General features: G+C 34.9%; 1 protein-coding gene and 1 pseudogene across 1 annotated transcript; both read left to right on the top strand.

Moving 5' to 3' along the window:
• The first annotated feature begins 939 nt into the window (after positions 1-939).
• LOC143626311 (anthocyanidin 3-O-glucosyltransferase 5-like) lies at positions 940-2,417 on the top strand. The gene has a single exon (XM_077096443.1). It carries the CDS (start codon positions 940-942, stop codon positions 2,383-2,385), a length of 1,446 nt encoding a protein of 481 aa, XP_076952558.1. The 3' UTR covers positions 2,386-2,417.
• A 6,657-nt stretch (positions 2,418-9,074) lies between these two features.
• On the top strand, positions 9,075-24,440 carry LOC143626378 (organellar oligopeptidase A, chloroplastic/mitochondrial-like; annotated as a pseudogene).
• Positions 24,441-25,880: the final 1,440 nt, after the last annotated feature.

Raw genomic sequence — 25,880 nt, forward strand, 5'->3', positions numbered from 1 at the left:
ACTTTAAAAGCTTGTTTATTTGGAATTTTTTCACGTAAGTTTCAAATATTTCTCTTTTCACACCTTAACTTTATTTACAACTTTGATTTATTGGACTTTGGACAAAAAAGTCTCACATATATAATTTTTAGTCTCTCAACTTTAGTTTCACATATTTGCGTTTTGGTTGTTCAACTTTTGTAATGAAAATTTTGCTACAAAACTTTTACCATAACAAATCAAATCAATACCAACCAACTTTCCCGTTTCGCCGCATTTCTACCACATCACACGATAGCTTTTAAACATACTATGCATTTAACCCGCTCCGTTAGGCCATGTGTAGTGGACAAATTGGGGCGATATCGGGCTATATGGGCGAGAACACCCCCCTCCCCAGGCGATAAGAGGGGCGACCGGGGGGGGGGGGAAGAATTTATCGCCTTGGTGGGTTTTGGTTTAATAGTATTATATTGGTATGTCATATGTATGTGTGATCGATATATATCCTGAGCTACAACACCATTACACATCTAAAACAAAACTTTCTCATTTATTAATTGAGCGCCCAAGATAAAAATCACTCTATTTTATAGTCCTTCACTAGATATAGCCTTACGAGCACAGTTAGAAATAATTGTTATGATCATTATTATCATTATCATTGGTATCAAATCAACTCCTTCAGCACAATAAATCACATTGCCCCACACATCTTGGGGAACCTAACCACCAATCAAAGTGAACCCATCAACACATAATAATTGAATTCATTTACCGTTATGCACATATATACAATAATACAAATGATCTGATCAGGTGAAAACGTTGCCTTTGATTTCACCACCCATAAGAAATAATAATATTCCCCTTTTCAAGATTATTCTAGCTTAAATAGTTAAATATCCACTCATTCTTGGTTCATCTACTCATACACAACACTTGCTCTTTCATACTTACATGGATCAAGAAAATAATAATAACAATAAGCTTCATGTAGCAATAATCTCTAGCCCCGGAATGGGCCATTTACTACCCGTGTTATTACTCGGTAATCGCCTCGCCACCCATCATCCCCTCCACGTCACCATCCTCGCGGTCTCCACCCAAACATCACCCGTCGAATCACAACTTTTCAACTCCCACACCGACTCTACCTGCATCAACTTAATCAAAATCCCATCACCAGACATCTCTAACTTACTCCAACCCGATGACACCGTGGTCACACAACTCGCAATCATGATGCGAGAAGCGAGAACTAGTATTCGGTCAGCCATATTCGCTATGTGCCCGCGTCCAAACGTGCTCGTCGCGGACCTATTCTCTAGTGAATCACTTCCTATAGCAAACGAGTTTCACATGCAAAAATATGTATATGTACCTTGCAATGCACGTTTTGTTGCATTAACTATGTATTTACCTATTCTTGATAAACTGGTCAAAGGTCAATACGTTGACCAGACCGAACCGCTTAGGATTCCCGGGTGTGTACCGGTTCAGGCTAAAGATGTGCCTGACCCCATGCTGGACCGGAACAATAGACAATATCATGAGTATGTTCAAATGGGAGTCAACTTCACAACTTTATGTGATGGGATTTTGTTAAACACATGGAGGGATTTGGATCGAACAACTATGGACGTGTTAAAAACCGACGAAACCTTGCGAGCCGTTGTGAAGGCTCCGGTTTATGATATTGGACCGTTGACTAGAGAGGCAGATCCGCCTGGTTTAGAGGGAAATAAAGTGATCGAGTGGCTTGACATGCAGCCGTTGGAATCCGTGATTTTCGTATCATTTGGGAGTGGAGGGACGCTCTCGGGTAAGCAAATAACCGAGCTGGCTTGGGGTTTGGAGTTGAGCGGACAAAGATTTGTGTGGGTGATACGTCCACCAGCTGGTGGCAGTGTGAAGGACGGTACGTTCTTCACTGCAGGGTCCGGTCCATATGGCCCACCAGACTTCCTTCCAGAAGGTTTTCTGGACCGGACTCGAGACAAGGGTTTAATTGTCCCTTTATGGGCCCCGCAGGTGAGAATATTGAACCACAAATCCGTTGGTGGGTTTTTGACACATTGTGGGTTGAATTCGGTTTACGAAAGCGTCAGGGGTGGGGTGCCTATGATTGCATGGCCGTTGTACTCAGAACAGAGACTAAATGCTACCCTACTAATAGATGAGCTACGGGTTGCGATTAGGCCTGTAATGTGCCCAGCGGAGAAAGAAGTGGAGAGAGATGAGATTGAGGATATGGTTAAGACTTTGATGGAGGGTGAAGAAGGAAAGAAGATGAGAAAGAATGTGAAATCATTAAGAGAAAGTGGAAATCAAGCATTGATGATTAATGGTTCATCGTATAAATCAATGTGTGAGTTTATCACTCGTTGTCAATTGAAGATTTAGAAGTTATCATATTAATTATCTTGTAACGATTTAAATAATATCTTCTTGTAGAGTGTGTGTGTTTACTAAGACCATCCATTGTCTACTTTCTTTAATATTATCTTTGCTATTCACATGGTACTGATCATTGTTGATTATTTGCATGTCATTTTAAATCATGAAGTGATTATTTATGTTTCCTACTTTCCTTATGCGAATTTAGCTGTTTACATTAGGCTTTCCTTGTAGAAGTAAAACTATTTCTTTCATGGGAGAATTACATGTATCTTCTTACAGTATTATAAAGCCTATATAATCAAGTTTCAACTTTGTTCCAATTACTATAAACATTCAACAATTAAACAAAAATACCTAAACATACTATTTCTAATTCCAACGGCTTTTGATTTCCGTGGTCACTTGTAACTTGTTTTTATCCTTAGGTTTAATATATCAAAGATAATAATCATATCAATCCCAAGAATCATGGCTAGTCAAAGATAGAGAAATTATCTCAATAAGTTATGCATTTCATATATTTGTATTTATTGTATTTCTAAAATTTAGCTCTTTTATCTTCTATTTATACTCATTGAAACATTCTATTCAAGTGTGGTTTCATAATATATTCAAAGTTTAATATAATATATCTCAACATATTATGCCATCTCGAATGGGCTTGATGGACATAACAATCTCTTGCTCCACTTCTTGATATTGCTGTGGCTGTGACATCCTAAGAGTATGTTTGGTTGGAGGTAATAGAATGAAAGGGAAATGGAATGGGAGAAGGAATGGAATGGAGAATGGAATGAAATGGATAATTCCATTACTTTGTCTTGTTTGGTTAACCTATGTGAATTAAATGAATTATTACTTAATGTTGTTTGGTATCAAAAAAAAATTGTATGAATGAAATAGAAATAATAAAAATACTCCTATCCAAAAATATTTTTTAGCAAAAAAAATTATAAAATAAAAAATCAATGACGACTGTGGTGGGGTTAGCTTTGGCAACGAAAATGGTGGTGGCAGTGTCGGCGGGGTGGTGGTGATAGCATTGGTAGTGATGGTGGCGACGGTGGTGGTGGTCAGGCAGTGAAAGTGGTGGTGGCGGTGATGGTTAGGCGCGGCGATGAAATTGTTTACGGTGGTTACAGTGACAATGGTGGTGGCGGCGGTGAGGGTGGTTGCACTGGTGGTAGGGTGGTGGGGGCGGAGGTGGTGGTGGCGGTTAGGTGTTGGTGGTGACGATAGTAGTGGTGGTTGTTGTTGTTAGGTAGTGGTGATGTTAAGAAGTAGGGTGTAGAGGAATTGAATGAAAAAAAAGAAGGGGGGTGGGAAGGAATAGTTTTGATGGAATGGGATTCCATGTGTAATGGATGATTCCATTCCATTGAGCAACCAAACACCACTTTTTTCATTCCCATACAATAAATCATTTCATTCCCCCTATCATTCCTACATACCAAACGCTACCTAATACTTGGTTGGGAAAACATGATTTGATTGTTTCAACACATGAAATTGTTTGTGGAGTACGAAGTAGTATTTTTGGGAAAAAAAAATGTAAAAATGTGATAGAAATGTAAGATAAGAAAGTGTGTTTTATGTAAAAAGAATAGAAAAACAAGTATGTTAATTTAGTTTTAAAAATAATTTAAAGTTATTTTTTTATTTATTAACAGTCATTTGACGGTTGACCAATCGATATTCTCGTCACCATCTTCGACTTTACTAACCTGGAACGGCAATCCGATTTAGCTACCCGAAGGGTTGACGATGGTATAATCGACCAACTCGAAGCTATGCGATGGCAACCGACTAGAACACCCTAAATTAGATATTTACAGGCAAAAATAATAAAATAAAATCCCCATATATGTTCTTTATGATAGCATTTATTTCATAAACAAATGATCACAGGTCCTCTAATTTCCTGGGATGGGTAGTCAACATCTCACAATAAATAACGTAATGCATTTTAATTTTATACGGCAGAAATATACAAATGCTTTCAATACGTAGGCCCTAGTAATTTTTTCATTAGACAATGCTAGCACCGACAAAACAAACAAGCTAAAAAAAGAAATTAGATCAATCTATCCGACGCAAGAAGATCTATTTTTAAACTTAAGAAACACCAAAGACTTTATATTTGATTATCCTCCAATAAACTGGAGATTGAAATCTCCTTGTCAAATATGGCCTCGTTCATTGTCTTCCAAATACCCAACAAGCGGTCATGACGATACCTTGAGACACCTTTTTCTTCTTATTGCAAAGCTGGATCGAGTTATGAAGCGTGAGTAAACCCCCAACTGAAAACGCAACAATAGCGTCGGGGTTGGGGTTGGGGGTGGGGATGGGGGGGCTTTGCACCACGCACTTACATAGCGTCAAATATTATTCGCGACGCAAGAAGTAAATTAATGCGAGGCATTTTCAACAGCCTCACCACAAAGATGGCAACTTACCGACCTGATAGTGGCATTTCTAAAAGCAAGACCCTCCTTAGTAGCTACCGATCTTTTAGGAATCCAATTATTCCACTTCAAAAACAGAAGGAACGGTTGGACCGAAGGCGATCATGAATAACACCTTTTTCAGAAAGACGATCATGAAGATCCCAAAGGGGTCTTCCATCCAAACCCATTTATTTTTCGATCTGATCTGAAAGAAACACTTGTTTGCAAAGATTGACCAAACCAACAAATACAAATAAAAAAAAAACAAATATTATGTCTTTTCAATATTATTACAGAATTCTATATTTATTTGTTATATTTACTTTATTAATAATAAACTTTTTATTGTTTAATATTAATATAAATAATTTTTACAAAATGATTATACAAATATAATAAAGCTAAATGGAAAATATACTATTTTGGAACTTTTACATTAAATTAACAAATTGCATAATACAAAACTAGATATTTATTGGATATTTGATCCGATCAAACTTAACGTGAAGATATGGGATAAAGGCCGTAAACTCTCAAGTTTGAATTTGATTCTAATCCAGTTTTATTGTAGTGGTTTTTGAGCAGCTGGTATTTCTCAAAACAAACGCTGTCTATTTTAGAATCTATGCCATTGAATTACCTCGGATAACCCGGTTTTATTAATTAGTCGTTAAAAATAGGTGTGTATCGAGTAGACAATGTCCTATGGTAGTCCAAGTGTGTAGAAGTTGCACGTGAAAAACTCCATGGAGATTGGAGGGGATGCTGCATGGAGCAATATAAAAATCAAAATATTTTTATTCTAAATCTAGAATTAGTTGAGAATATATTTTTTTCTATTTTTTATGAACAACATTTATTGTTTTCTCTAATAACTCCTTATTGTCAACATTTTTTTAAAAACTTTAACTTCATGGTGTTGTTAATTTATTAAGATTTATTCTTTATGGCCATTATAATATAAATTTTAACAACATTTATTCTTTATGGCCATTATAATATAAATTTTATTAAAAATCGAATTGGTTCAAAAAGTAGTATCTTTTTACATTAGTATTGTGTAACGTTTTTAATTATTTTGTCTGAAGATTTACGTAAGTGAAAACCGAAAATCAAACTGAAATTTAGTTTAAAACTGTTTTTATCCCCTTACCATTATTCGTTTTTAGTTTTAGTTGAGCTAAATAAAATTAGGTTAAACTATTAGTATTCACGATAAGAAAACCCAAAAATAACAAAGTCAGCCATCATATAAAAAAAACACAAAACTTTCAAAAACACAAAAAATCACCCGGTATTCCGGTAAGGAAACCTAAAACACCAAAAAAACATTATCATATTCATATAATCACCATCTGTTACATTTCTTGTAACTATTGAAATTCCTATTCTAATAAAATATATAAAGTTAAAAATTTATAACTTAAAGCTTTTAAAAATTACAATAATTAAATGTAGAAAAATTTGAAATTTGTGAAATATATAAACAATGCAATAATAGACTCCTTAAAACAATACAATAATAAATATTATAAATAAACTCTTTAAAGACAATACACTAATTAAATAAATATTACAATAACTAAATTTTTCAAAAAAAATACAGTAATTAAATATTACAACAACTAAACTCTTCAAAAAAAAAATATATATACATACAGTAACTAAATATTAAACTAATTAAACAAGGATTTCCGATAGTTTATATAATATATAGATATTTAAATACTGAATAACTAATATAGCTGGAATAGCTCTGTTGGTTAGAGCGTGTGGATGTTAACCCCAAGGTCGGAGGTTCAAGCCCCCCTTCTTGCGTTCCTTTTGTCCTTTTTTATTTTGTTTTGCTGGATAGATGAGTTGCATAACACGTTTTCTTTTACTTCATTAACAAGTTAACAAGTCTCATTATGGTAGATTAGGGATCTGCATAGAGTCATAGACTAAACTTGGTTATGATTCAAACTATGTTATAAACAGAAGTACCATAACTTTAAATGCTCGAAGGTAATATGGAGATATAAAATAAAGATGGGAAATACAGGTGTAAACTTTGGAAAAACATAAATATACAAGGTTCGGTTTGGTTCAAAAGACACATTAACCGTAACCATAACCGAACAGTCGGTTAGCTAGATTCACTTAACCATAACGGTTGATTTTGTTCGGTTATAGTTAATTTTTTCAGTTAACAGTTCGTTTTGGTTATTATGGTTTGATTTTTGTTCACCCCTGTCGCACGTTTCTTTTACTTTATAAACAAGTCTCGTCATGGTCGATATCATAATTTCTATTTTTCTTCTAATAAACTAACACGTAATAAATTACACGAGAAAAGCATGAAACTTTCCTAGAAAACAATTTATCTTTTGACCGCAAAGATAGTCGAGAGATAATCTAAAAGGACTTACATGATCTTAGCAACGCCCCTCATTATTCTATGTCAACTTAATTTCAAGTTCACCATGTTTCACAACTTCTCTATCTGTCCATGTTATGTAGCTTTCCTCTACTAGGCAATTCTTCCTTGTTGGTCTCACAGTTGTTATGATTGAGTTATTTGAGCATCATTAAAGTCCAGCCTTACTGCTTGCAAAAACCGGGTGAGGTCGAATTCTGTATCCCCCATTCTCCTATCTTTCGAAAATCGATTCCAGTCATAGACGTCTCGCATGTTTTTAATGAGAAAATTTTGTAAACAACTTTTTTTTAAAGCTCTTGGAACTCTAAAATTTAATTTTCTTATTTTGATTTTTAGTCTATATCTTTCAAAATTGGTTCAAAAAAGGAAGATGTTTTTCACGGAGGACCAAAAGAATATTCCGTTTCCATTCCAAACACTATTAAAAAAACAAGAATCAAAATCATCTTGTTGCTTTTGATCTCTATCAGAGAGTCGTAGCTTAGATTTGTGCCAAGGTTTCAAATGAAAAGGATATAGGATTTTGAACTGAAAACCTTCGCTGAACCAATATTTAGGAAATTCTGTTTTGTAAAATTGAAGATCAGACATGATTTGTTCAACAATCTAGGCAAAAAAAGAGGCTCATGTGAGTTTTTTGTCAGATCCGCGTGAAGGAAAGCCTACTCTTCGCCCAGTGAACATTCTTGTGTATGTTTGGATGGGTGGGGGAGAAAGCATGCTTGTGTGGACCTTACTGGGGTGTACTCTTCTGTCGGCCTTGGGGACACCGGGTTTGTTGCTAGGCAGGCTATGTTAAAGGCAAAATCAGAAAAATTGTTAAGCACGAGAAGACGTGTGTTGAGAATCAACACGTCTTCGTTCCTTTTGCTTTTGATACATTTGGGTCTCTTGCCCCGATGCGGCTACGTTTCTGAAAAGAATTCAATAGGTCGTGCACAATAACTCAACAACGCCGAAGAACAATAATTTTGTTTTCAGTATGATCGGTTTTACCATTTAAAAAGGGGTGACGACGCAGCTTGTTGCCCGCTTACCTGCCTATCTATTGTAATTTGATATTTTATTATAAAATATGATCATGTAAAAAATCCAATTTTAAAAGATTCGCACTTACTAATTTTAACTCTAATAAGAATGTTTATTTTTTTTAAACAAACTATGCACTACTAGAAAAGATGTTATAGTCAAAATACCCATTGAAATAATTACACGTGCCATGCATTAACGTTACAAACAGTCATGCTTGACCGTTGACCCCAACGACTACTCCATAGTAGAGGTGGCAAATAAACCGGTTAACCGAACTGACCTAAAAACTGAACCGAAACCGAACTGGTTTGAAATTACTGATTATGTAGAAACCGATTGAAACCGTAGGTTCGGAACCGGTTTGTAATTTTCTCCACAAAACCGGTTCCAAACCGGTTAACCGAACCGAGACCGGGCAAAAACCGGTCAAAACCCGAACCGAAACCGATCAAAACCCAAACCGAAACTGATCATAACATGGTAAGAAACCGGTTTCAACCCGAACCGAAACCGATCATAAATCGGTTTTAACTTTTGTCGACTAAACCGGACCGATTTTAGTCCGAACTGATTTTAAGTTTTAAACCGGTTTGTGCACGTCTACTCCGTAATCATCATCATAATAAAAATAATAATAATAAGATGAAAGTTTTCATCCGTCACGACTCATAACAATGGCAACCATCATTTATCGTGCTCGTTCTCTTCATCGTCGTCCCCTATATTATTATTATTATTATTATTATTATTATTATTATTATTATTGCTATTCTTCTTCAATATCTAATAATAATAATAATCATCTTCTTCATCTTCAATCTCGTATATTCTCTTCTGCTGTTAATAATAATAACAATAATAATAATCCTTTACTGAACAGCTTCAAGTTTCCTCCATTTGACTCGATCCACGCCGCGCATGTCCGCCCTGGCATGCGCGCGTTGTTGAAGAAGCTCGTAAGTTAATTTGATTAATATTTGTATATTTGTTTATTTGTATATTTGATCGTTGATTTTGGTGGTAAATATATAATTATATATAGCAGGAGAGTGATTTGCTAGAACTGGAGAGGATTGTGGAGCCGTTGGAGACGATGAAGGATCGGTTAAGTGTTGTTTGGGGAGCGGTTAATCATCTTAATGCTGTTAAGCATAGTTCAGAATTTCGTTCTGCCATTGAAGAAATCCAGGTTTATTTTATAGTTTGTTTGTTAGTAGGTGTGTGAACAAGTCGAGCCTGGGGCTCGTTTAACTTACAGAGAGCTCGAGCTTGGCTTAGGATCGAGTTGCTGCATATTTATTTACTAGGCGGGTGCCCGCGCGATGCGGCGGGTGTCCGAACGCAAACCCTGCAAATCACATAACAATTAAGAGTGTGCATTGTTCAGTTTAAAGCCTTTAAACCTTTTAAACGAGTCATCAGTTTGGTTTCACGGTCGGTTTTTTTTTTTTTTTACTTTCACTCGGTTGGTTGGTTTCAAAATTTTAAAACCGTAGCTAAAGGGTTTGGTTCACGGATTATGCTGAAAACCAGCCATATGAAATCAGACCAAACTTAAATTTGTATGCATTTTAAGCTCTTTTTTATTTAGTATTTGACAAGTTTTGTTATATATATTAGATATGGTTAAGATATAAATAAACTAAGTCTTTTTTAATACAAATAACATGACTATTGCAACTTTAAATTAACCTAATGCCAGTAAGATTTTTATAATCTTCGTTCTTGTTATAATTTCGCATCCTAGGTGTTTCATTAATCTTTACTATTTATGTAGCTAAAATTATCATTTTTCCTATTTTATCATATATAAGAGAGTTGGTAACGATTCGGTTTCAATTTTCAATGATTCAATTTTGGTTTGGACCACAAAAAATCGATACTAATGGTTTGGCTCACAAGTTTAACTTACGAACAATAAAAAACCGACATCGAGCACCCCTACGTAACTTATTAATTTTTTAAAATTGAAAGAATTATAACAATATCATACTCAAATTAAAAAGAATAAAATGCTCGATTTTATGGTGCACTTTTTTTACAAAAATATTAGTGTACGAAAAAATTATGGTCATTTAAAAATCGTGGTGAGAAGTTAGTTTAAGATTAAAATTAAAAACATAATATGGTTAAAGATAAGGGGGCAAACTTGTAAGTTAGGTGAATTGTGTTTAAAAGACAAGTTTACCCCTTCTTACACATATACTTTATGCATTAGGATTTGTAAAACTCTTAAAATCAAGTGTCTTAATTTACCCTTGTCTCATGTATTATATATAGTATAGATATAGATAGTTAGAATATAATTGAACAAAGTCTTTTTTAATACAAATAAACATGACTATTAAAACTTTAAATTAATCTAATTCCAGTATGATTTTTTATAATCTTCGTTCTTATTATAATTTCGCATCCTAGGTGTTCCATTAATCTTTACCATTTATGTAGCTAAAATTATCATTTTTCCTATTTTGTTATATATAAGAGAATTGGTAACGATTCGGTTTCAATTTTCAATGATTCAATTTTGGTTTGGACGACGAAAAATCGATACTAATGGTTGGGCTCACAAGTTTAACTTATAAACCATAAAAAACCGACATCGAGCAACTCTACGTAACTTATTAATTTTTTAAAATTGAAAGAATTATAGCAATATCATACTCAAATTAAAAAGAATAAAATGCTCAATTTTATGGTGCACTTTTTTTACAAAAATATTAGCGTACGAAAAAATTATGGTCGTTTAAAAATCGTGGTGGGAAGTTAGTTTAAGATTAAAATTAAAAACATAATATGGTTAAAGATGAGGAAGCAAACTTGTAAGTTAGGTGAATTGTGTTTAAAAGACAAGTTTACCCCTTCTTATACATGTACTTTATGCATTAGCATTTGTAAAACTCTTAAAATTAAGTGTCTTAATTTACCCTTGTCTCATGTATTATATATAGTATAGATATATGCTTAGTTTGTTTTTCATTTGTATTTTTATTGTAACTTTATATGTAACAAATATATAGGATCTAGTTATTTTAATCACACACACACACACACACACATATATATAATAAAGTTATATTAATACTAGGCTTGTTTAGGCTCAAGCTTGATTAGTGAAGCTCAGGCTCGGGCTCGTTTATTAAACAAAATCAAATATGGAAACAAGTGATTGAATTACTAACAAATAAAGGTATTTTTAGGTTTGAGATCGTCTAAGCTAGACTCGATTTGAGCTTCTCGAGCCAATCTCGAGTAGCTTGCGAGCGGCTTGGCTTGTTTATACCTTTATTTGTTAGTAATTCAATCACTTGTTTCCATATTTTATTTGAATAATAGGATAGTACATTTTAAACATATATAAAGGGAAAATGACCAAAATATCCATTTGACCATTCAAAGTAAGCAAAATGTTCATTTATCCAGCTTTTTTTCACTAATATCCACCCTCAATCTCGTCAACTTGCACACTTTTTAATCATTAGCTGTCAAGATTTTCAACCAACAAATTCTGCCACACGTCATGAACCTCTAAGGTAGAAAGTTTTAGAAAAAATCGTCGGAGCCGACGTGATTTTTAGGCATCTGACGAGATTTTTTGGCTTTCAAGTAGATTTATCTCGTCTTCCGACGAGATATTGTTTGGCTTCCGATGAGATTTGTTGGACAAGTGGTAGAATCTGGTTGGTTAATAATCCCGTTGAGTAATGATTAAAAGCGTCGATTCGACGAGATTTAGGGGTGGACATTTGAGAATAAGTTGGTCAAATGGACATATTCTTGACTTTAACCGTTCAAATGGACATTTTGGTCATTTTTCCAAATATAAGCGGTATTCCATTGATTATATTCTGTTTGCAGCCTGAAAAGGTTCAGTTTGACATAAAATTGGGTCAAAGTAAACCTATATATAGTGCTTTTAAAGCCATAAGGGAATCACCTGACTGGGAAGGACTAAGTGATGCTCGGAAACGCGTTGTTGAATGTAAGTATCGTTCTAATTCTGCACATTAAAGTGTCATGGTGCTCTTATAATTTGAAGGCATGCATATTGACACAAACAACAAATGCATATGCAATAAAAATAATTATGAGTTCATGCTAAAAGATATTATGCATCATTTATAACTTGAAGATGCATAGTTACACAAACAAAATATGCAACACAAGTGGTTTAGCACAATATTCAATATTTAAATCCCCTTTTAAACCTTTTTACCCTCTAAGTTTGTATGACCTGAAGTATTTGTTACTGCAAGCAAGTTTAGATGTATGGCAGTTTAAACAGAAACAATTTTTTTCTCATTTGTATCTTTATATCAAGCTGTGTGAATTCCGTCTGGCGTGTCTTTGCTTATGACTTATGTGCACAAGCAGCATATCTAAAGGAGGCTGTTCTTAATGGTGTCTTCCTTGAGGATTCTAAAAGAGAAGAATTTAACAAAATTCAACAGGTGTACGCTCACTTTTATTATTCAGAACAATCAAAGTTTTTATTCGTTATGTTTTTTTATTCAAATTGGACTATTTTTACAATCTATTTCATCTTTGTTTGAAATCAAGATATTAGCAAAGTAAGTGAAATTATATTTATTTTGGTAAGTAACTATTTTTACATTGATTATGAGTTAATCTGCAGGAGTTGACAAAACTTTCACAAAAATTTGAGGAAAATGTTTTCGATGCCACTAAGAAGTTTGAAAAGCTTATAACAGATAAAAAGGAAATCGAAGGATTGCCCGCTACAGCTCTTGGTTCGGCTGCACAAACAGCGTTATCTAAGGTTCTTAAAGAATTTTCATTATATTTACTATACGGATGCGTTTATTATTTCACTGCACATATTTTAAGTTTAAACACAGGGTCATGAAAATGCGACTGCTGAAAACGGGCCATGGATGATTACATTGGATGATCCAAGTGTTTTGTCAGTGATACAACATGCTAAGAACCGAGGTTTGCGGGAGGAAATTTATCGCGCTTATGTGACCGTGCTTCTAGTGGAGAACTAGATAATACTCCAGTTATCGAACAGATTTTGAAGCTTAGATTAAGCTTCTTGGATATAATAATTATGCAGAGGTATAAGTCAGTGTTTATTAGGTGCTTTTATTTTTATTTAGCCCGTTTCTTATATTTGCTTGGTTTGTGGGCTGAAGTCATTATTATTAGGTAAGTATGGCAACCAAGATGGCTACTGTTAGTAAAGCTGAAGAGCTTTTGGAAAAGCTCAGGAGTGCTTCCTGGAATGCTGCAGTTCAGGGTAATACCCCCCCCCCCCCCCAAAAAAAAAATAAAAAAAAAAAAGAAAATGTTTGAAATGCGATGTTTATTCATTCCTCCCGAAGTTAAAAAAAATGAACAAATTTTGTTTATATATTGAACCTACACATGTGTATTAAAGTTGCATGTGCAGGTAAACGGTTAAAATTATAAAAACATATGAACAAATTAGTTTGATGGTTTATTTTTTATGTACATAAGATATGCATTTGTATTTAAGAATTACAAATTTTTAAAAATATGAGCCACTGATAAATAAATTTAACGATTTGGGTTTGTTCTACTTGGCACTAAAATACTCGATACACTACTTCATATATATGTAGATATGGAAGATCTGAGGCAATTCTCCAAAAGTGAAGGTGCTCCCGAAGCTAATGAATTGACCCATTGGGATATTGTCTTTTGGAGCGAGAGGCTTCGTGAATCAAAATACGAGATAAATGAGGTTCTTCCCTTAACATCTTTGGTACTTATAATGTAAATGTTTTTTCATGCGAATATTTTTCAGACTTCAGTTTCTTGATGCTGCAGGAAGAGCTGAGACCTTACTTTTCATTGCCTAAAGTCAAGGATGGTCTTTTCAACTTAATGAAGATGCTATTTGGCATAGATGTTGAACCAGCTGATGGTTCCGCACCAGCAAGTTATCTAATATATATATATATATATATATATATATATAGGTAAGGATCCTAAGAAAACCCTTTGCAAATTGATTGAGAACTTTGAGAACCATTTTATACCACTAAAAAAAACCTCTAAAAACATTTTTAAAAATTATAAAACAAAAAAAAATGAAAATTTTAAAAAAGTAAAAAAATCAAAATTCTTATATTTCATTCCGGTTTCATAAAATAAAATAAAATTAATTAATTCGTATTATACTTATACACATGTGTATAATTTCATTTAACCTCTAGTTACGTAATGTACACATATGTACATTATCATTTACCTTAGATTATACATATATGTATAAAAAAACATGTGTGTACATACATGTACATATTATACATATATGCATAATTTTGCGAAAACCGAGATTTTTTTATGAACCTGAAATGAAATATAAGAATTTTGATTTTTCTACTTTTTTTATTTTTGTTTTATGATTTTTTTTTTATTTTGTGGGTTTTTTGTGGTCCAAAATTGTTCTCATGGTTCTTAATTCTCAAAACGTTCTCTCATGATCCTGATCCTATATATATATATATTATAAATGCACTTGAATATGATTAATTATTTGAATTTTAGCTTAACTATTTTAGTATTTTGGATGCTATATTTTGGTATATGTGTAGGTTTGGAATGCTGATGTAAAATTTTACTGCATGAAGGATTCATCAGGTGAACCTATTTCATATTTTTACTTTGATCCGTATGTTCGTCCAGCTGAAAAAAGAGGTGGTGGATGGATGGACGAGGTTGTTGCAAGGTGCCATGTAGTATCGGATGGTAAAACATATGTTAGGTTACCTGTTGCTCATATGGTGTGCAATCAAATGCTACCGGTTGGAGATAAACCAAGCCTTATGACGTTTCATGAGGTACGTGTAATTGTATCATGCATGTCACACCCCGACCAAAGGCGGCGGAACATGCCGAGGTGTAACGATTGTCCATAAGCACATGACACTAATTAAAGTGACAGTATTTAATAAACTCATTTCATTTCACAACATCGAAAATGTCACATAAAACAATTATCCATAAAATAACCATAAACAAGATATCACAAAATATGGCAAATTTGATATTGTTCATTTTTACTAATATCCTAAGGTCTTTGATGTCGTTTTCTTCACAATCATAAATCAACCAAGATGCAAACATGCAACATTTCATAAAATAAAGTTTGTCAACACAAAGGTTGGAGAGCAATTCATAAGTTTAATCATATTAGTATATAATAAAGATAGCCACAAAACTTGCATACGAAACGATAAATAAAAGTGGTAATTTGGATAAATAGATATCGCTAAACACATTAGCGACACCTAGCTATAAGGGGATGCCAAATAGTCTAGGATTTTATAGTTATCGTTAATTGCATTACGTTAACGACACCTTGCTATAAGGGGATGCTAAATAGTCTAGGATTTTATAGTTCCACCAACCAAAAGCGATAAACACATAGGCATATAAGCATAGAACACCAAATCGAGCAATTATTTAGGTAAAGTATTCAACTACGTTTGTGGTTTAAGATTCAAATATAAAGCATTTTGTTGAATAAGTATGAAATGTCACCCCCAAAATAAAAGATGGAAAATGGGGTATGAAGTACTCACCTTTACGGTTTAGAGCTATTTACGGTTAAACCAAAGCATAGACTCTTAAAAACCCATAACCATGGAACTTGTAAACATGACCAACAAACTAAAATAAGCAAGATTAATATGTATGAACAAGTTATATAGATGTATATATATCAAGGATACGAAGTCCTCCATGAAGCCTTGCCTTATGAGGTCCGAAACCTCACCGACCGGAATCGGAGAAGTAACTACCAAAGGTAAACAAGGGGTGTATGTTATATATATGTTGCACAACCATAAACAAGTATTAATAAGGCTACATAAACTAATTAAGATGAAAGACTAAAAACCTTCAAGAACACTTAAGAAGATAACCTTGAATCTTTGATGTTTGAGAGAGTTTTGTTTTTTTTTTTGGAGTTGTAGCAAGGGAAAATGAAGAGGAAAGGTAGTGTATATATAGGGTAATGTTGGTGGTCAAATATGGGTGTGAGACACAAGAGTTTTCATGCAAAATGGATCAAGACAAAAACACAAAACAACAAAAAAATATATATATAAATAAATAAATAATAAATAAATAAATAAAAATAAAAAATAAAATAGGATGTTTTCAAGACCCAACAAGTGTGAAACAATATTGTAACATAAATCCATCATTTTGATTATAACATAAGCTTCGGTTTACAAATCGGGTCGGTTTACATAATAAACAAATACAAAAACGAATACAAACAAGACCCGAAATTGACGAATGTCACAATGCAGAAGACAGGTTTTTGCGAGTACAGAAAAACAAACTAAATCATTCATAGTTTCAGTTTTAAAAAATAAGTAAACTGTTAAAATGCAATGTTTATTATCTCTTTTAACATCTAAAAATATATGCATCATGTTTGCAGGTAAAGACTGTGTTCCAAACGGTCATGCACTTCAACACATGCTAACAAAACAAGACGAGGGTCTCGTTTCTGGTATACGTGGGATCGAGTGGGACGCCATTGAACTACCTTCTCAGTTCATGGAAAATTGGTGCTACCATAGGTCATACTCATACATCATTTTATTAATTTAGCACATTCCATTTAGTCTATATCATTAACTAAATATAGTAAACAAATGTTACAGGGATACATTAATGAGTATGGCAAAACATTATGAAACTGCAGAGTGTCTCCCTGAAGACATATATCAGAAGCTTCTTGCTGCGAAAACTTTTCGCACCGGCACCGTTAGCCTTAGTCATGTAAGTATAACATTCATACATTTTCCAATATTAATTAATTAAATTTTTTTATATACAATATGTTTTGTAGATAAAACTTGCAAGTGTTGACCTGGAGTTGCATAGCAAGTATGTTCCTGGTGGTTCCGAATCGATCTATGATGTTGATCGAATAATCAGTGAAAAAACTGAAGTTATTCCTCCACCACTTCAAGAGGACAGGTTTCTTTGTGGTTTTATGCATATTTTTGCAGGTTAGTTATACATTATGCGTCGAGTTTATTTTTGAAAAATGACCAAAATGTCTATTTGACCATTAAAAAAAACATTGTGTCCATTTGAACGGGTTTTTTTCCAAAATATCGACCCTCAATCCAGTCGACTCACCTACTTAATAATCACCATTCACCACCCGCTAGATTTTTCAACCAACCAGGTCACGCCACATGTCAATATCTCTTCGAAACGCTCAAATAAAAAAAATAAAGAAAAAAACCATCGAACCCACGGGTTTTTTTTGGCGTCTGGCGCTTGAAGAGATTTTTCTCGTCAGACGAGATTCTCTTCGTCTTCTGACAATATCTTTTTGGCTTCCGACGCGATTTTATTTTTTACTTCCGACGAGATTTTTTCGTCTTCTTACTAGATTTATCTTGTCAGCCGACAAGATATTTTGTGGCTTCCGCTGAGATTCTTTTGACTTCCACGCATGCCAGAATCTTGTTGGTTGAAAATCTCTGGATGACATTTTGGAAAAAAGATGGTCAAATGGACATTTTGTTTACTTTGACTAATAAAATGGACAATTTGGTCATTTTCGGTTATATCTTTTTATAATTATTAACTTCTTACTATGATGTGGTTTTGCGCAGGTATGTATGCTGCTGGATATTACAGTTACAAGGTATATTTTTGTGGGCTTGATTAATGAGAAGTTATTATAGCTTCAGAATCTTGAATCCTTTATTTCTGCAGTGGGCGGAAGTATTGTCTGCTGATGCGTTCTCTGCATTTGAGGAAGCGGGATTGGATGATGAAAAGGTAACATAATATTTGTTTTCCTTGCTTATTACTATTTCCACAAATTAGTGTTTGATGACTTGTTAATTCAAATTATTTGATTCTGCAATGATGCTTTGTGTGTTTTTTTTTCTTTATTGTCACAAAAAGACGATCAGAGAGACGGGGCGTAGGTTCCGTGAAACTGTTCTTGCACTTGGAGGTGGAAAACATCCGCTAAAGGTAAGAACTGCGCACACATACATATCTATAATATATGTATACAGAAATGCTCATTTCATAACTAATAATATGTTGAGAACTACTAGAACTAATTAAATCCTTATACTATTTTATTATATAAATTGACGCGTTATATTATACATGTTGGGTTCGTAGGCCTTGTTGGCCGATTTATTATTTGAAGTCCAAAGGGCAGACGGGTGTAGGGTGGCCAGACCGAAGCCCGGCCCGGTTTAGATTTCTTGTTCAATAATTTACAAACCCTAGTTCAGTCTCTATTTAAACAATGCTATGTACTTGTAATCGTTGTCACTCAATAAAGAATACCTAGTTGTCACCCATGGACATAGATCAGTTTAGACCGAACCATGTTAAATCCTCGTGTTTGTTATTGCTTTCGCGTGTGTGTTCAGTTTCGTGTGTGAGTTTAATCCTAACAAGTGGTATCAAGAGCTTAGGTTCGGATCACACGAAGAACACGGGAACCAGCCGAGTCGCCGCCAAACCATCCAGCCTCCGCCACCCTACTGCGCTAGGGTTCCGCCGCCGCCTGCGGTTTTCTGATTGTCGTTAGGGTATACGGCACTGCTGTTTCGCCGCCGCTAAACCCAGCCCGACGATCGCGACCAGTTTTCAGTCAAGCGTTACCACCGTGCGCCGCCACTTAGCCTAAAGGATTCGAGCAGAAGAGAAAGGTGGGCAGCAGGATAGTTTTGTCATAGGTGATAGGGACATCGGTCGGCAGGAACCAGCGTTTCTAATTTTTGATTGAATAAGAGATAAGGCTCCTACCCTTTGACCAAGTTCCACTCTACTGACCAAACTTTTTCATTTTTTCTATTGGTCCGTTAACAAAGAGCAGTAGCTCAATTGGTTAATTTGGTGGGTGGTAGGTAAACCTTTCGCCAGTTTAGCGGAATATAATTATTTTTGGTAGAGATCCTTGAATAATATAGAGGCTATTATTTTGGGTGCAAAGTTCCTTTTCTTCCGGATTCGATTAAGCAAGGGTTAAGCAAAGAACGAGCCAATCAAGATCCAGTTGAAGAACAGTTGGTGAATCAGAAGAAGCATTAAAGAAACCAAGAACCAGTGCCAACTGTGTTTGTCAGGTTTTATCGTTTTAGTTTAAACTTTCAGTTTCTGATTTACAATTCGTATTTCCGCTGCGTTTGAATAGGTTGATTATTTAACAGAGTTCAGTAGAACAGTCGTTAAGTTCAGGCCCGTGCCATTGCTGTGTCTGTCTCTGTTTTATCTAGGTTTTCGTTTTGTCATTGTTATGGCAGAGGACGGAAAGGGTTCGATACAGAAGTTTGATGGGCAAAAGTTTGGTTGGTGGAAGATGCAGATTGAAGCGCTACTTTGTCAGAAAGACTTGGATGTAGTGCTTGAGGATGAAAAACCAAAAAAGATGTCAAAAGCAGATTGGAAGAAGTTAGACAAGAAAGCTAGGGCTTGCATTACTTTGTCGTTGTCGAAAGATGTGGCGTTTAACATCATGAAAGAAACCACAGCGCGTGGTATGATGGAGGCACTATCCAATATGTATGAGAAGCCTTCGGCAGTGAATAAGGTCTATCTTATTCGAGAGCTAGTGTAACATACGAAAATACGAAAACCCTAAAATATTAAATATCTTATTAATGTGTCGAATATTTATGAATAGATAATAAGTAGAGCCGACCGAGTAAAGATACGGAATGCGATAAAATAATAAAATTTTGCATGTCGAACTGTAATTTCGATTATTATAAGAGCTAATACCTCGTAAGACCAAAAGACCGTTAAGTTAATTGAGCATTTTAAATGATTGTAGAGCTAAGTTAACTTTTGCTAAACTAAAAGGTCTAATGTACAAATTATCAAATAATTAAAAGTATAAGTTAAAGGGCTACTAGTGCCATCTCTTAAAAGTCAATTTGGAAACATGCATACTATACGTTTTCTTAAGCCGGAGGAAACGGAACTTCCATGTGTGTGCTTCCTTCCAACTTGTATAATCGTATTACTAATAAACCTAAATCAACAAACGAACGACATCTTCATCTAATAACCCTAGATCGTTTTACTCTCGGCCACCACCCGACTCACCGGAAATAATTCCATATTCATCGCCGGCTTCGACCATTCCCCTACAGCTTGTTGGAATCCACCACCACCACTTGCCGGCAACAGGAACACCACTCGCCATCACCGCCACTGCAACGGATTAAGTACCGCCACCGCTACGAATCTGCCACCATCGAAGGTAACAGCCTAATACGCGATTGATTTATGTTCTCTGTTTTGTTCCTACCGTTTTGAACGAAGTATCCAAAATATAAAGTTATTGGGTTAAAAGATGGAGCAAGGTTAATAATTTTTGGAAAACAGTTTTCATCCATGATCATTTGTTAATCCATTTGTTTTCAAATTGAATTATACATGTTTAAACCGCACTTCGCGAACCATACTGATTGTTTAAAATAATAATAATAATAATAATAATAATAAATAAAAACATAAAATGCCTTGAGCTCTACTAGTATACACCATAATTCCACATATGGCCAATTGATTCCTTTTATTTTCTATAACAAACCTTACAAGGTTTTGGAAAAGGTGACAAGTACAAGTGATAATATAGTGCTTCATTTGTTTTTTTGTAAAAATATACAAACCGGGTATTAAATAAACAACTCTATAAATAACAATGATTGTTAAGGGAAAAAAAATATGGTAACCTCCGAAGATAAAAAGAGAGGCAATCCCAGTTAAAGTTTATAACATAACTACCGGATTGACTAACTATAGTGAAAATGGATAAACATACAGTGAACATAACCAAATATTTAATTAATGCATGAATACTAAAATATGATCTAAGTTGCAATGAAATATTGTAGGATCACATGCCAGTTAAGGAGTACTTATATTTATTGTGTTCTTGCTCATCGGTTAAGGTACGGATTCTGTGGTATTTAAATTATAGCGTAAATATCGTTTTAATCGATCTCATAGTGTATGGGATTTGTAGCCTTACACTGGTAGCGTCATATTATGTCCTTGTTTTCGTAATATATCGTTTCTTGAGTTGTTAGTCTTATCATAGTTTTTGATCCGTTTCATAGTATCGTGTCATTGTCATCCTTATTAAGTCGTTTCATTATATATTGCAAATTGTTATATTGCTATTGTTAAATTGATAACTGAAATGCATGCAATAGAATATATTTTATTGCGATCATTATTGCATGTTCCAAATAGACCATTGTACATTGACTTATTGTTATTGAGTTATCTTATATTGATATTGGTTATTGTTAGTGTCTTCTATTTGACCTCAATACCCGAGCATTTATCCACCTATGGGAACATAAGGCGTCAATCGAGGCACCTTTGACGTGCTCTATCTGTGGCGGAGCGATTAGTCCACAGCGTCTCTATATTATTGTGCGACGAGAGCACTTATTGATTTACTGATTACTGAGAGGCGTATGGATCGATCCTAGGTAAACTGTTACTGGAGTGAGATGGTTAGGTGTGTGTGCCCACATTCCTATCTCACTTAAATTATTGGTGCATTAGTCTGCAGCTAATGTGCATATTGTTACTGTTACTGGCTCACATGGGTATTTCCATAGATATATTGTTATTGTACTGACTCATGACTAATCGTTCAGCGTATTGTTACTGTTACCGGCTCGCATACTTTATTGGTCTCTCTCTTGATCATTCATTGTATCGTATTGTTCTTCATCATCTATTGTTATGGTTATTGTTTTCTCCGTTACTGGGCAAATTTTGGCTCAGCCGTGTTTCTTTGTTTTGTGTTTCCTTTATTTGTTTCAGGTACTCAAGGGAACTGGGGAAATGTGTGATAAGAGAGTAAACGGAAAATGGCTAGACGTTGGAAAACAAGGGAACTTAATAAAAGATCTTTTGAGTGAAACAACTTTATTTTTTGTCGTTTTGTCGAGCATTTTAATTTGAATGTTTTGAACCGTTGTGCGATTATAAAATTAGGGTTAAGATTTTATTGAAAACGTTTTTAATGTCTATTATTACCGTATCGAGTGACACGTCAGCCCTAACCGGGCCGGGGTGTTACAGCTAGTGACAACTAGAATGAAAGAGGGTGGGTCAGTTACAACGCATATCAATAATCTTAATTCGATCTTGTCCCGTTTAGTGTCAGTTGACATTAAGTTTAATGATGAAGTTCAAGGCCTGTTGTTATTATCCTCTTTGCCCGACAGTTGGTCGCAAACAGTGACTGCGGTTTGTAGTTCGTCTACAAAAATTACATTTGATGGGATTCGGGACCTGATTCTAGGAGAAGATTCAAGACGCAGAAGTTCAGGTGAATCATCAGGAAATATGTTAGTCACAGAAGGTAGAGGTAAGGGAAAACAAAGAGGCAGTAGGAGCAGGAAGAGGAGTCAGTCTAAGACTCGTAAAGATATTGAATGCTGGGGTTGTAAAGAGAAAGGACACTTCAGGAATCAGTGTCCAAATGGTAAGAAAGAGGTGAACGTTATAGAAGACGACACAGATGACAGAGTTAGTAGTGATGAGGCTTTGGTTTACAGTGTTGAGAGTGACGTTGATACTTGGGTGATGGATTCTGGTGCATCGTTTCATGCCACTCACTGTAGTGAAACGATGAAGAATCTAATGTTTGGGGATTTTGGAAAGGTTCGACTTGCGAACAATGATATTCTAGAGGTTACGGGTATGGGAGATGTTGATTTGATAACTTCAGCCGGTAGTTCTTGGACTTTGAAAGACGTGAGGGTTATTCCAAGTTTGAAGAAACGTTTGATTTCAGTTGGACAGTTGGATGACCAGGGGCACGATGTTAAGTTCGGGAATGGGCAGTAGAAAGTAGTCAAAGGGAATCTCGTGGTTGCTCGTGGTAAGAAAATGGATTCATTGTATATGGTCGATATGTCATCGAAAGGAGTGGATCCAGTTTTGATGAAAGACAAAGTCCGGTTCACAGAATCTCGTGGGTAGAAGAAGGTTCGTTTTGCAAGTTATAAACCCAGAGCCAAAGTGAAGATTCAGGATGAACGAGTTAGGAAGGTTAAATCAGTTGGGGGACATCGTGACAGTGGGAGCACGGGCCGTGTTTCAGTTACAGTTCCAAGTCGACAGTGGATTAAGAAAACCACTATTCCAGCTGTCAAAGTCTCTCTAGTGAATTACTTGCTGAATATGGAGAGTGTTTGTTCTCAGGTTATCTCAGGATCCGGTAGTTTGTTACATTAGGAGCCGGTAGGGACAAAGAACGGGTCAGGGGCAGTTTTAGCCGTGACGGACGTGTTGGAGCTCCGGGGTGCTTCAACGGGCCTTCAGGTTCATTGATGAGAAGGCGGTGGCAACTAGAAGAAGTTTAAGGTTCAGATTATAGAAGTACGATCAAGAGTGCAGACGAGGGTACTCAAGGCCTCCGAGTGGGAGATTGTTGGGTTCGTAGGCATTGTTGGCCCGATTTATTATTTGAAGTCCAAAGGGCAGACGGGTGTAGGGTGGCCAGACCGAAGCCCGGCCCGGTTTAGATTTCTTGTTCAGTAATTTACAAACTCTAGTTCAGTCTCTATTTAAACAATGCTATGTACTTGTAATCGTTGTCACTCAATAAAGAATACCTAGTTGTCACCCGTGGACGTAGGTCAGTTTAGACCGAACCATGTTAAATCCTCGTGTTCGTTATTGCTTTCGCATGTGTGTTCAGTTTCGTGTGTGAATTTAATCCTAACAATACACATGTATAATATATGTATAATAGGTATGTTTTTGTGATTCTCGACATGATATCGGTTCTGAAATATAAACACCTTTTGTCTCATATTTCCGTATTCGAATGACCATTTTGTTGTTGGCACTCAACCACTTTATTATGAGTTGATTTTAAAGTGATTTGAGCATTTAGGTTCCAAAAAGTCTCCTGTTTTTAATACCAAGAAAAAAAATTCATTTAAGTTGAAAAAGTCTCCTGTTTTTAATACCAATAATTTATTTATTTACTTATTTATTCAATCTGGTCTTTGGGGATAATTGTGGAATGCGAACTGCAGGTATTTGTCGAATTCCGTGGGCACGAACCCTCACCCGAGCCACTGCTAAGGCACAATGGGTTGTTGCACAATGCAGCATGATCATGATTCGGCTCAACAATTCGGTTTTCGAATTAAAACCATGATGGTATTGGTTTATATGAAAATTTGTTAATAAGTAAGAGAAAAATGTTGGTCTGATGTGACGCAAGCTACAAAGTACATGTTATAATAAGTGTAATGTGCATTTCGTGATCGATGATTATTCTAAAAATTGCATATTGAAGTTCATTATTTTGGCTAAATTAACTTTTATTCATGTCTAAAGGTTCAAAGCTAAAATGTAGAGTCAAGCATTGAACCAAACTCATACATAAAACCAAAAACTTTAAACAACCAAAACTAATCTAATTTTTTTTGTTTTAGTTCGAGTTTAAAACAACTCAAGCCGACTCATAAACAGTCCTACCTTAATCTCACTTAATCTAAGGAGAAAAATATTATGAAAATGTGTTTTGTTTCTCTTAAGAGCATCCCCACCCATAAACCAATTCAAACATCCACCTCATTGCCACAACATATTCTAAACTTTTCACCAAAAAACCCCACTTTTCCTCCACTCATAAACCAATCTAAACCCCATTAAAATATAATAAATATGTATATATATGTTTTGTGTGTAGTGGTTGTGGTGGGGCCACTACAAACCCACCTCCCAAACGTTTGAGAATGCAAACCAAACCTAACACAAACGTTTGTCTCCACCCGTAAACCAATCTAAACCCCATGCAATGTCACCATAAACCAATGAATGGAGATGCTTATTACTATTGCCAACCTTTATGCTAGGGGGGTGTTTGGCCTAGCTTATTTATTCATGCTTATAGCTTTTTTAGCTTTTTTTTTTTTACAAAATAAGCTTAGTTTCGTGTTTGTTTTAGCTTTTTAAGCTTATGCTTATAAGCTTATATAAGCTGATTTGAAGAAGCTTATTTGAATAAACTTATTTATGTTAGGGTGTAAGTTACTTATTTGCCCTCAAATGATGGTGGATTAATAATCATTGAAGCAACTTATTACTATAACAAATTAAAGAATGATAGATTTAACAACTTATTACCAACTTATAGAATATAAGCTAATTCAAACACTTAAAAAAAGCTTATCAAATAATATAAAATAAGCTATAAGCCACTTTAAAACATAAGCCTAAGTTAAAAAATAAAAGCTAGGCCAAACACCCCCAGGTAAAAAACACTCAACAACTAATATTCTTTATTCTAAAAATTATTATTTTATGTGGTCTGATTCTCATCTAAAATAAAATTATTAATAAAATATACCTAGTGAAGTACACCCTTTCACGGGGCAACTGACTCATGTCATCAAAATCCCTGGCACATATATCTCTTCGATAAAGCTATAATATTTATTTTTTTTAACAACCAAATTTATTTCCACTAAAATTCTCCTAACCTTGGAACCCACCACCTCTATTTTGGAAAGAGTCCTGTTAGGGACACTCAAACGCCCTCTAATACA

Source organism: Bidens hawaiensis, unplaced genomic scaffold (assembly GCF_021521415.1).
Source record: "Bidens hawaiensis isolate Kalapana, Puna unplaced genomic scaffold, B.hawaiensis_p1.1 tig00004357_1, whole genome shotgun sequence".
NCBI lineage: Eukaryota > Viridiplantae > Streptophyta > Magnoliopsida > Asterales > Asteraceae > Bidens > Bidens hawaiensis.

Bases quoted from the DNA above. Each gene is read 5' to 3' on its own strand.
- LOC143626311 (XM_077096443.1), top strand. From the start codon at position 940: ATGGATCAAGAAAATAATAATAACAATAAGCTTCATGTAGCAATAATC.